The sequence below is a fragment of the Cololabis saira genome, chromosome 4, assembly GCF_033807715.1.
Source record: "Cololabis saira isolate AMF1-May2022 chromosome 4, fColSai1.1, whole genome shotgun sequence".
NCBI lineage: Eukaryota > Metazoa > Chordata > Actinopteri > Beloniformes > Belonidae > Cololabis > Cololabis saira.
The window spans coordinates 19,454,423-19,468,393 of record NC_084590.1 but is presented as its reverse complement, the minus strand read 5'-3'; the positions used below and the strand labels follow the sequence as shown (position 1 = coordinate 19,468,393).

Sequence of the window (13,971 nt, the reverse complement as noted above, 5' to 3'; positions counted from 1 at the left end):
AGGGTAGGGACTTTCATTTGTTGTGTTTTCTTGGTTCTTTAGTTTTGATCTTGTTTGTGACATGTTTCCTGTTTTATTTTGAAAGTCTGTGTCCTTGTGTTATGTGTTTGACTTCCTTTGTTCCCATCTGTCCTGATTGTTTGCACCTGTGTCTTGTTAGCCCGAGTGAGTTTTTTTCAAATAAGCGTGACATAACTCTCCGTCATCCTGTCGTTCGTCAAAACAACGAATAAGAAAATCTTGACTTTGAAGAAGATGGACAAAAATAAATGATTATTCAGAGACAAAGCCCTTATGTAATACATAATAATTAAGTAGTGTTATAGTACAACTACATCGTATTAATGAGGCCACAAACCACTGGAAACTAGATTTTGTTTCCTGATTGACCAGCTATGTCACATCTGCATGTCAGAGACATGGAAATGTGCAAAAAGTGTTTCCATTGCACTTTTGCGACGAACTGGATTATGGAATCGCCTGAAAAGCCACTTTGTGAAGGCGTAAAAAGGTTTTTGTGATATTTGGGAGTTTTTTCAAATTATAATTTTTTTTTCATATTTAGGTTTTGCACAAATCCTGTGGTAATGCAAAATCGAACTAATGTCTTGCTTTGTCTTTCCAGTCTTCCCTGCTTGTCCTTTTGTTTTTCATTCCCATCTGTCTGGCCACTTTACATTTGTTTGGGTGATCTTTTAGATTTCCTCTGTTTCTTGTTAAGAGGTTGTTTTTTTGTGCTCATTTTTTGCATTCCTTCCTGAGCAGTGCTTTTTGTTAAATAAAGTTGTTTTTTAATTTAAAAAGTCCTGCCGCCACATCTGCTGCATTTGGGTGCTCTCCACTGAACACATGACACATACGCTGGTTGTCAACACAGCATGGACAGGTTAGTTGCGACTTGCAGTTCCAACTCACCAGCTTCTAGCTCTGGAACAGCATTAACTCTCAGCTTTAGTCTTTCTGCACAGCCAGCAGGATACAGAGCCTTTTTTAATTAAACAGTCCTCAGGCATGTGTTGCATAAAAAAAAAGAAAAAAGAAAATGCCTTAATACCATTTGCTGGCCCAAACAAACAAATAAAAAAAGTTGCATCTGAGTCATGGGTAGCCAATTATCCCTCCCAGCCAAACACAATTCTTTGGAGATATTATAAACAGTATTTTGAACTTGGGGATACTAAAACATACATTTATCTCCTTTATTTATTAGGCTTTGGTCACATCTGAAATAATAATTCATCATAACACTGCAAATAAGTCAAAAAATATATATAAAAGACTAATTACTGTAGGCCTCTAACATATCAACATCATAGTATGTAATAATAGAAATCTAACATACTAACATTTTGCAGTGTCCACCATGTAAATATTGCCATGAAAGTCTGTTAAAAATCGTTGAACTCTTTGGTGCTTGTTCGAGTGTTCAGATTGGAACAAAGTGACAAAGTGGGGAACAAACTTGATGGTATTGCTGCTCATGCAGCGGCAGTATAATGTGTGCCTGAGGTTCAGGATGTTAAATCTTAATGTGAAATTAAAGCTTACTGGCTCGAAATGTGGCCTTTGTGCATTATAGTCTGCCTTTTTTTTCCTTTTTTCTTTTGAAGCAACTTCATACACTTCACTTCATACATATTCCCATTGTTTTTCTTTGCCAGTTCAGGTTTATGTTGTTTTTTTTATTACTCTGATAAAGTGAGACCACATAGCTATGTCACACAAAAAGGGCAGGCTTGTTTGTAGAAGAAGCCTGCGGCTGAAATCTTAGCTGCTTAATCACTTGCACAGAACTAAAAAAAAGAGTTAAATGAAGTATGGAGCAGCAGATGGATGGCTCTTTCACAGTCTCACAGTCTTTTTTCCCCCTCTCATTTAGACAAACTTCTATTTCAGGCTTACCAGAAGTAAAAATTGTTGTTGTTTTTTTCAATTACACTGCTCTCTATAGCTAAATATCACTGAACAGTCCTGAACTGAATAAAATATTTAATTGGCTGTATGATGCTGGGTGTCTAAAGCTCAGTGCTCAGTGGGAATCAGTCACTCAGTCAGCCTGGCTCCACATGGAGAAGGTCATCAAGCTGAGAAGGGAATAGATTCAGCCAAGCTCTTTCAATTTCTATTAATAGTTTTGCCACTAGAGTATAGTGAGTCCCTCTGCATGCATACTGCACCTATTCAGCAGGGACATGCGCCTCGAGATCTTTGCCAGATGTGGGTATTTTCATGCACTGTACACAGTTTTCCACACATAGTTTTTATTTATTCAATGTACAATGATAGACAGTTTTGATAGTACCATGCAGGTAAGAAAAATGCCTCTGGGTCAATGAAATGGTCCAGGCTAAGTCTTCTAAAAAAACACCTTAACTCTAACATCAGCTCTCGCTCCATTAACTCGCAAAGTACAAGTGCTTTTCAGGAAACATTGTCCTAAGCCGTACAGAAAGGGATTGTGAAGGTATGAGGACAAGTACAAAAACATATTCTAACACAAACACAAGCTAGACTTTATGATATATGAAACATATATGGCAGGATATAAACCAGATATTTGTTACTCCCTCTATTAGGTATTAATACATCAGTCAAAATAATAAATAACTGTCATTATAATAACAGGATAATGAGAATTCGCAGACATATCATGTGACTAACAGCACCCCCTCCCCCAAAACCATGTCACAACCCCCGGGAGTTTCCACAGGTATGAATTTGTTTACATGCAAATTTCACACCGTTGCCACTGTGCCTTCGCTTCCACCTGCCATCCCTGCGCACAGTGACGGAGCAACGAAGCGCTCACTAGGACTTGTCATCATCTCGCTTCTTCTTCTGGAACTTCCTGAACTGGGACTGGATGGTGACCGCTGCCTTCTCGGTCTCTGGGGCATCCATGTCGATGTCAAAATCCTCCGGGACGTCCGTCTTGGAAGCATCTTGGGACAAAAGCAAAAGGCAGGTATGAGTCACAATACCTCCAGCAACAACAGCAAAGTAAAGTCACACTTTTGATTATCTTCACATGTTTGAGGCATGTTTGTGTGGGAATAAGACCGGAGATAAATACCAAAGTAAACCTTTTATTTCTCAACATCTGAAAACACTAGGAATGAAAAAAAGAAAAATCTGAGCCAACCCTTCTGCTTTTATTGTTAATGATTGATTTGTCTTGTATTTATGGATATACTCTATTCAAATAAATATGATAATTTATGACTCTTGAAATTTTTGAAAGGGAACGGCACACATATGCTATCAAATTTCTGAACATCATAAGCGATAGTTAGTTCGGTGTCGAACTTTTTGTACCGGACGCAACTTGTGCCTGGTAAAAAGGTTGCATAATGTATTGTTATACTGTAAATTGTTCACTTTTGTTCCTCATAAGTCACATTCCTCCTTGACGCAGCAGAGAGGTCCTAGAGGGTAGTTGTTTCCCAGGATGAAGTGCGTTTGATCTGCAGAGAAGCAGAGGGGCGACTCATGTATTGACTGTGCTGATAATCCTCGGATTCCCTTGGGGCTGAGCTTGAGTACCTCTCTCTGGCTGCTCAAGGAGGAAACACTAACTGCTGTGTCAAGCAGAGCAGAGCTTTGAGTCCTGCATTTGTTGATATTGGATTTTCCATCCCTCTAATTCCTGCTGTTTCCATCCCAGCAGCATCAGCTACTGAGCCGTGCCCTCTGCTGTCTGCTGTGTCAAACCAAGACGTGTTCATAATCTATGCTCTACAAGCAGGGTTAGGCTGGAGTTTTTATTTGTTTTTTTTTTTAAACTGTCAAGCTTGTCAGAGTTGAGAGCGAATGCAGAGGAAGGAAGCGTCGAAGGAATATTAAAAAATGTAAAGTTCAGCAAAATAATAAAATAATACAAGAGGCAAGGTTCTCAGAGACAGAGACAACTGTGTGCGTCGAGGAGTCTTTACAGGGAATGGTAATACGGTGAAGTGGTAACCATGCGACTGTTAAAATGCTCAGCAGTATACACATTTTTGTTTGTAAAAAGTGTTATAAACACAGAAGTCTCTCGGTCCAAGCCAGGCCATCACAAGCCAGGCCATCACAGGGCCACATAGAGACAAACAACTAGACACACCCCTACAGCAAATTTAGAGTCACAAATTAACTTGACATACATGTTTTTAAAATGTGCGAGGAAGCCAGAATACCTGGAGAAAACCCACACAAGCACAGGAAGAACATGCACACTCCACAAAGACTCCTGCTGGGAGTCAAACCAGGATCCTCAGCCGTGAGGCAACAGCGCTAACTACAAAGTGCTGCCCCAGGTACAAATTATTTCAGAAGCAATTCATTTCATATTAGGATGCATAAACATTAAATGTTGCCGATGTCACCTTCAACAACACTAAAGAACTGACAAAAAGTGGGTTGAGAGTCGGCAACTCTGAATCTGAGAGCGTTTTTCTCAGCCTGAAGCGTGTGGGCTGTCCTCTTTGTGTTGCCAGTAAACACTGCCTCATAGAAGTTTTTAAGCATCTTGAGGACTTGTTCACAAGGGAGCAAAGAATGGAGATCAACAGGTGGATTGGTGTGCCATTGCGGTAATCCAGCGCGTGGTGGTGGAAAGAGAGCCGAGCTCTTTGGGGGCTCTTTGTTTACTTGTCGTTCTGCATCCCTACGCTCACCCAAAGTCACAAAGCAGCTGAAATGATCTTCCTCTGCGGTTGTGCCTTAACTGTCCCTTAGAGATAACAAGTACAACCGTTTGGGAGGGACTCCAAGTCGCTGCTCCTCCACATCAAGAGCAGCCAGCTGAACTGGTTCATCTGGTTAGAATGCCTTCTGGACGCTTCCTAAGGAACTGCTGTCTCAGTGACAGTGTCTCCCCAGGTGGAGTACCCCAGGGCAAACCCAGGACATGCTGGAGCTGTCTCTCCGCTGGCTTGGGAACGCCTTGGTGTTTCGCTGTACAAGCCAGTGGAAGCTGCTGAAGAGAGCCTCTCCGCTCAGGCTGCTGCTCAAGCAATTTAAGAGGGAAATCTGGAAATTAAGGGATGAGTGGATGGCTCAGGTTATTATATTTATGCTGTCTTAACTAATGCCAGACTAGGGCTGTTCGATTTTGCCCAAAAATAAAATCTCAATTTTTTTCTCTCAAAATCCGATTTTCGATTACGATTATTTTGTGAATTGACAAAAGGCAAAGAAATAATTTTAACTAACTAAATAACTTCTGTTTTTTTATTGAACATTTGCCCCATTGGGCTTTAAGTGCAAAATTTGCTCTTATTAAACCAAAAATGAATGAATAAAGTGCAAAACTCTGTAAAATAAGTTGAAAAAAAGTTTTAAAAAATATAATAAAATATAAAGTTTTATCTCTGAAAATAAAATCAGCAAATCAGCACTTGCAAACATACAGTAAGTTATATTTCCAATTAAATAAAACAAGACATTTTCTAATTAAACTAAACTGGGTCTTTGCATGCTAAATAATAATGCAACCCATGAAGGAGGTAGAGGTGTGTAATGTCAGTCATTACATTTGCTATTCACATTTGCAAGTTTTTTGCAAGGAACACGAGCCGGTCTACCGCATCTGGCTTGAGGGATGCCCGGTGGCATGTTACAACGCCCCCTCCTACACTAAAGAGCCTCTCCCATGGGGCACTTGTCGCAGGTATTGAGAGGTATTTCCATCAATCATTAATATGGTATCAATCATTAATATGTGTGCAGACAAGGTTAAAAAAAAAAAAAGAATAAAAAAAAAAAAAAGTGAAAAATCGATTTTACGATTTTCACATTTTAACATCGTTCTAATTACATAATCGTGATTACGATTTAAAATCGATTAATCAAACAGCCCTATGCCAGACTATCGCTATCAGCAGCCAGTTAATAGTCCTTTGGCTTGTGAATCTGGATGAGTAGTCACTGATTTTGCCCATCTATCCACCAGACTCCCCTGGAGCTTCCTTACTTTCCTAATGATCTGCTCCGTCCACATGCACATGTCTATTCTTTTAAAATGTAGCTATTTTACAATGAATGAAAATTTACTCAGTCATGTATTTCTGTTGCCACTACAGACTATAAAAAGTCCCTTTTCTGAGGAGTTAGGCATCAAATAGCCATACCATTGTCTCGCTGAGTTAGATTGTCATCAAATTTCACGGGATTGAGGGCAATGGCCAAATGGGACAATGATGGATGGTCCTCAGTCGGAGGATTTGTCCCCTAAACACACATGTACACACGCACGATGGATTATCAAGGATATTACCTCTGGCAGCGCTTTTAGTGTCCCTGTCTTCACCAAATGAGTGTGTCATGTCTGCTGCAGTGTGGATCATCTTGACCGAAGAAGAAAAATGCATTGTGGTGTGTACTGGCTGCTGCTACTCTGCTCCTCAGGCGATTCAGGTTTATTCCTAATATGACTTAATGTCATGTTGTTTGTGCCATATTTAAGATGGAAAGGATTCCATGATAAGACCACCCTTGGTGGGCTGTCTAATAGCTCTGAAGCCCAGTGAAAGCTGGGATGTCTTATTGGTTTTATCTGCTGATCAATGAGAGGGAATTGTGTGAGCAGAGGACAGGACTGAGATAAATTGAGACAAGAGAGAGTAATTACATGTTTCAGGGCTTTATGCAATAAGGAATTTCTTTTTTTCAGACTGAAATGTTGCAGTGTGTTGGATTTGAAACTTCTACTTCATGTGCTGCACATTTTCAACAGAGATGATGATGAACACTGGGTCATCTTCATTGATAACTTCCACATGTCTCAAGGTAAAACTCATGCAGAGGAGTACATGGTATATAAGGCCGTGTCTTTTCCAGAGGTTTATATTTGACGTCAGCAGGACAATCGGAGGGCTTAATCTGAAAGACATGGTGTATCATGAACACGGTGTGTGTGTGTTCTTGGCTGCCATCCAGGAGTCCAAATCTGTCTCCCGTTGAAAATGGGTATGAAGAAGAGAGTGAGATGATGATAACCCTGCACTGTTATTCAGCTTATTAATTGACCTTTCACAGTCTCTTAAAAGGTTTAATTAAAGGCTGTCGGTAGTCAAAGGCAATCATGCGTCTCTCGAAACTTTTCTCTCCTTCTCTCTCGTTTTTTAGTGTCTTCCTGCTATCAAATTCTTGACTTACCCATGGGGTAAAAATGATCACAAGAACGGTGAGTAAAAATCCCAGAAGAGGACTGGGAGAATGTTATATGGTCAGATGAAACCAAAATAGAACTTTTTGGTGGAAACACAACTTTGTTGTGTTTGGAGGAGAAAGAAAGCTGAGTTGCATCCAAAGAATATTTTTACAAAACTGTTTTTACTATGAATATACATTTTCAATGTTAACATGTAATGACATGCAATACATTGACTATCTGGAAGATGGAATAACAAATCAGACAGCCTGAGACTATGCAAGCTAATGCTACTGTTAATAATCTGAGCGTGTGGTATGTGTATATCTATAAGCAAATAGGAATGTATGTGGGAGTATTTTTGTGCTGATACTGTAGTTGAAAGTAAATTTCAACAACCCTGAGGCCTTGAAACGCCACAGGTGTAGCGAAGTGTGAGCGAGACCACAAAAATCAACACAGAAAAACACACGAGGGGCTGGTAGTGTATTGAGAGTTTGTTTTTTTAATTGTGGGTCAACTTTTATTTTGCTTTGATAAAAAAGCACATGCATTGCCTAATTTGATGAAGCAGATACAGCAGACTTGACAAAAAGGAAAAATGTGGGATCTTCAAAGACGTGAAGATGAAAGATTTGGTTTCAGCTCTTTCCAGCTATTCAGTGACACAGCGATGAGGTGTGTATTTATGAAGAAGTTCAGACAGATTAAGAAGAATTCATCACTGCAAGGATTTAGTACGGCAAAGCTAATTAAAACCTGTGTGTAAAATGGGTCACCCTCACTTTGATTGCTTGTCCAAAGCTAATTAAAAGAGGATGACTCTGATCTCAAAGGTAAGCCCCTTTGAATTTTGCCTGTTTGAAATTAAGGGGAAGTTTCTGTTGATTTTGCCTCCATCATGTTGTTCTTCAAAGATGGCGAGAAAGTTCAATATTACACAAATAAACTGAAAAGTTTTCATCTGTGACATCCCAGATTAGGAAACACTCATTCACAGAACATCCAGTAAGACATCCAGTATGATTGAAAGCTGTTATAAGAGCTGTTGCTAAGAGGAAATATCTGTATCCTACCATGGTCTGTGGTGAAATGGCACAAATACACAACATCTGGACCCTGACCATGTCAGCCAATATCACGGAAGACGACTTAAAGGTTTTTACTAACATAAAATAATTCAATCTTCAACACTTCAGTTCAAAGGGAAATATTTCTTCTTCTGTAGCTAAGATATGTCAGCTTAGAGTTCTTATTGAGTAAAATTATCATCTTACATGACAAAATGCATGGTTTAATGGAGTATTTAAGTACATAAGGGTACTAAACTCCTGAACTACAGGAGAAAAACATGCTCACAGGTTTCACTCTTCAGATTTAACTGACTGTACACTGGCATCTTGCAGTGAGTTTCCATTTTCAACATAGTTTTCAACAGTTGTACTGATTCTTTTCAATTTTCTTTTTGATTCATCAAATTATAAACCTGTATTTGAACCAGCTGGAGCGTGGATTTATGAAAAAACATCAACACAAAATATTCTAAGGTCCCATTTGATGTTATTTTGAAGTCAACTAATGAAGTGCTTTATTTAACTCTTTGAACGCAAACCATGAGTCAAACAAGCTATGGTGTTATAGGTCAGGGTGTCTTTTCTTTACTTTTACTGCCTCACCACTGAATCTCCTGTTATTGGTCTCATTGTCTGAACCAGTTAAATGTAAAATACAGCAGGACTGCCTGGGACGCATAGTTGTTCAGAAAGATGGATACTCGTCACTGTCGTGTACCTGTTGGAGACATCAACAGCATTGACTTTGAATAAGCTGGCATCAAGTGTTGCTGAACTGACTGTAGGTCCGCACCGGAATTGTCAGCCTAATCAGAAGTTGAGGAAACTTTACAGGAAGTGCATGCCAATCCAATTGCAGATACACAATGCCTAGTGGTAGGCAGGTAAATCATACATGGGGGTGGGACTATGTCAAAGCACACAGCTTTGTTGTATACCTGGTGGCATGAAATTTGATTCCCTGTTTATTGGTAAGACAAAGTGACATGCGATACACCCACCGTCAAGTGTCGCAATGCTCCAGTTTGATTTTACAGTTATAGAGCCGTACGTTTTGGACGCCAAATGTGATCTGGAAAGTGATGTTGGTCCGCCTTCAGAACTTCCACAGTAACAGCTCAGCATGATGCTTCAGTATGATGAGCATTGAAATCAGCCCCCGGGTCTCCCACTCAGAAGGCGCGCCGATTTTTTCCAGTGGCCAGCCGCGGTACTGCAACCAAAAATCCCATGCGGCCCAGAAAGCTTTTTTCCCATAGACCGCAATAGTAAAAGAGAAGCCTCTAAAACTGTTCACAGGACACCTCCAGCTGTAATCACCGGCTATTACTAACCTTTGTATTCTATATTTTTAAGTCATGGACTTTATATCTGTCAAAAATGTTTTATAACGGCCAGAAAAGTCAAAGAAAAGTCTCTTTCTGGGCGTGACGTCACGGCTGACGTCACAGCCGTGTCCGTGCACTCCACAGATGTTTTATATTAATATATATTATGTAATTATATTATATGAATACATTAATCATATATGTGATGCTATACATGTAATAATATACATGAATTAATATATTATTTTAATACATATTATATTAATACTCGTTCTCATTGCCCCGGGGCATGATGGGAGGCCCCAGAGCATCATGGGAGGTGACTCAACTGCGCATGCTCCATGGGCCGCTGTATGCGGAAGTAAACCCGGAAGTCAGAGATTTTTTCGGCTTATGCGCTGGCTGAGCAGAATGCATTGAAATGAATGGGCGGCCATTTTTGACGTCCGATCCAGTTTTATAATACATCCATGATTGAAATAGGGACAAATTAGCTGCTAACAGTGTGAGCAATTAGCAGGTAACAATCTTTGCTTAACAATCATCTTGGATTCAGAAACAATTTTTGCTTACTTAAAAAAAAACATTCACATTAAGCAGAGCAGTGAATGTAAAACAATGACAAATAAATGGTTTGCTAGAAAAACAGAAACGACAGGTAACGACAAAGCACAACTGTCTGAATAAAGAGCTGAGTATTTCATGTGTGTATATCCTGCACATGCCGCTGAAACACTTTTTTCATCTAATTTAGTGTTATTCTTTTGTCAACTCAAAGGCATATGTCTTCTTTTGGAAACAAATACAGAAATTAATCAATTGTACATACAGACAAAAACAATACGCTCCAACATATTGCCATACAGTCTTTCTCTTTCTTCGGTGAGTGGGTCTCGCCAAGTAGTGATTTCATGGGAGGAGGGCAGAGACCACGTGGGATCCAAGTGCAGGAATGTTTCTGTGCAGAGCTATTAGAGAGGTTTTGGGGGGATCCTTTTTTGTTACAAATGATGTAACTGGTTTTATTTGACAAATATGTCAATAAATGTGTTCATCAATTTTAAATGTAACTCTTGTGAGTTTCATTGTGTTGGTGTCTTATGTTTAGGTGGAAATAATGTTTCTATAGTTAAAAATGAACGGTTTTGGGTTTTTTTTGTTGTTTGTTTTTTCATGTGTATGGTGTGCTGCATTTTATTCATGAATTGAATAATCTGCATTATCTGCCACTGAGTCTGGTGGTGTTTATTAGCTACAGTTTAACAATATCATCACCTTCATACTTATTTTTGGTTATTTTGTGTGTTTTCTGGCTATCCAAGTGTGTATTATATGTTATGAGTTTTTTATTTGTCTGTTTGTTGTTTTTTGGGGGGTTTTTTTGGGAATACTTTCAAAATTCATTACATTCTTGTACTGTAAATCTTCCTGGCATCATCAACTCCATCCTCAAGTGACGGTCCTCTGAGGTGAAAATGAGCACAAAGACAAGCTATAATATGGTATATATCCATAAGGTGGTCAAATATATTCCAAATATATCCCATATTTTCTTCCATGATATTTGGAACATTTGAAAAGATAATATTTTAAGAAAATGTTTATGATGACCCCTCAGGAAATGTAAAGGTACACTACATATCAATCAGACGAAGGTCATTGAAAGATTATTTTGGTTTCCACTGAATGCATTTTGTCTACACACAAGTTAACGATGTGTTCACTTTTCTAAACAGTATATCTGAATGTGGGACATTTGGATAGTTAATTATTGCAATCTGATTTTAGTTTTTATGCATAGTATTTATTAAATGTATTATTTCTCAATTCACTTATTTTTTTAGATGTTTTAGTGTGCTGTCATCTTTTCATCCAGACCTGACTTTGTTCCCGTAACGCTAAGCATTTCCTGTTTAAATCACCTGTTTTAATCAGATCCACTTGTTTAATACTAAAAAAAATAATTTTATTATATTTACAACAGCCTGTCATCAGGTAAACAGGCTTTGCTGCATCACTGAAGGTCACAGTTTCATGTGCTTATATGTCACAAGTTCACAAGGATTTCTTATGGCTGTGAAATAATCTGATCATGGCTGCCCTTGAGGGTGCGAGAGGTCGCTTTTGCAGAGTGGATGACAGTCAACGGCCACGTTTCTCCATTTCTCCCACTTTCAGAGCACACACTGGTTATGACACATTGTATTAAAAGAGATTCAGAGAAAGCAGTTTTTACAGGCTCCAAAATTGATTTTCAAGGTCAAACAACCAAGCAGTACTTTGTGTCTGTATATTACAATCTATGTAGTTTCTCTTTTAATAAATTAGAAAAAAATAAGCATAAACTTTATGAAATGACAAAAATCCTAATGTCTACTTGACACAATCTGAATCCCATTAATTGCAGTTGGCACATATTGTTGCTGAATGACCTTGATTCTGACGGGTTCAGTTTCTGCGGGGTCTTGTTATTTCATTTTATTTCATTTCCAACAGTTTTTCATGCCAGATTTCCATTTAACTCATATGTACATCTACTCCAGAACTGCTGCTAGTTTTTAAGGTTGGTCTACGTTGCTTTAACTCTTTTGCAACCCTATGACTCTGTTATTGCTATTTTTCATCTTCCTTGTCTTTATTTTAAATGTCACCACAGCTTTCATTGTTAGTATTTTTGATCTCTTAAAACCATTAATGTGTTTCTAAATTTGCAATGTCATCCCTGATCTAAAAAGAGTCTACATGTTTTAAGTTTAAAGGAGATTTCTTAGCAACATTATTCTAAGGCAAGCAGGTTCTTCAGGTGTTTATCTGAGGTTATAAATTACTTTTAACATTATATGTTAGATGTTTAACTAAAATCACCAAACTACTCCTGGCATTTTCAGTTATTGCAAGACCTCAGTGTATATAACTTAAATGCATCCAAATGCATCTTGAGTGATTGGCTCTGACCTTCCAGCTCTATATGCAAATAAACACTCCAGTTTTTCTGCTTGCAAATGCCAAAATGCATTCTTATTTTTAAATGTCAGACACAAGTGAGGCACGTGGAGTAATGACCTGCGTGGGACTGTAGGTTTTATAAAATTGCAGGCATTTTACAGGCACAAAATAATGATGTAACACACTGAATAAAAAGGAAAATCTCTTGAATAGAACTTTCTTTTGTATTTCACTTTATTGACAACTAATTCATTAAGTTATAATATTATTTTCAGTCCCAGATGAAAGGGCTAGTTCACTGTTGAGTTCAACGGATGTAGTGTTGCTATTATACAGTCAAATGAAGCAAAAAAAATAAAGCAAACAGTTATTTTCCAACTAAGGTATACTATTTGTGGCACTTTAAACTACTAATCACTCTATTTCCCCCTGATCTTTTCAAATTAATATAATTTAAGTAAAATGTTGTACATCTCTAGAGGTCTGAAATGATTTTGGCTATCACCACTGCCAAGTTGTCCTTTCTCTGTACTGGTAATCATCCACTAATTTACCAACTACAACACTGAGATCTGTTTTAAAATCTAAAAATAACTTCTTGCTTCAATCTATAACAGTAATCTGGTGCTGAGTCAGCGTGACACATCAAATCACTGCCATGATTTAGAGGAGGTGGAACCAGGGAGGATATTAGTTTTCTTGTTGAAGTCTTTATTTGCTTTGCTGTGATCGGTTTAATGACAGAAACTCAACAATAAAAGTGATTTGTAACGCACTTGGCACATGGAGCTGATCTTTATTTCCCCCAAGACTGAATAGATACAGGTAGTCTGTCTGCTGAGGGATGCAATCATCAGAGAGATGCCTTCACAGAACCTGGTGGTCCTGTCAGTTTTCTCTCCAGGTGTATCGTTTCATCCAGCTGAGGCAGAGCCGAGTCCAGCTTCATCAAGTGATTTAAAAGAGAACTTTTTTTAGAAGACTAAAACTCACTAAGCCATATTATTTAGTTGAGTTAACTCGATTTTTAAAAATGTTATAAATTAAATTTACTCACTGCATTAATGTGCAGTGAAGTCAAGCTACCAAAAGCTCAACCGGGCCATGAAGTTGCTGCCGTTGTCCCAGCACACAAGCACAGGAGGAGAATTGATTTATTGAGCAAAAACTGTCAGACTGCTAGAGGTTACAGGGCAAATTGCTCCTAGAGGTGGCAATATCCCCCTCCATGACTGTTAGTGCTGGACTATTAGTTGTTGGACCAATACTTGTTACATCACACACCAAAACAACTGACAAACAATTATACTGATGGCAAATTGGCCGGCTGTACACTGGGAAGAGAGGGGGCAATGCAACCTTAAATCAAGCTTTTAGAAGTTGAGAAAGAGAATAACAGATAACCTACAACCTGAATATAGACAAGATTTACAACAGTAGCTAAAACAATCTGATGTAAAAGGCAGAATTGAGATGATGGGCTTCATCTCTT

General features: G+C 38.5%; 1 protein-coding gene across 1 annotated transcript in view; it reads right to left on the bottom strand.

Annotated features, from left to right (window-relative positions):
• Positions 1 to 2,250: 2,250 nt before the first annotated feature.
• Positions 2,251 to 13,971, bottom strand: part of pcp4b (Purkinje cell protein 4b) — a 45,796-nt gene continuing 34,075 nt past the window's right edge. The window contains exon 3 of the mRNA XM_061720265.1: positions 2,251 to 2,942. Within this exon, the coding sequence (XP_061576249.1) occupies positions 2,809 to 2,942 (134 nt within the window). The 3' untranslated portion in view covers positions 2,251 to 2,808. The remainder of the gene's footprint in view (positions 2,943 to 13,971) is intronic.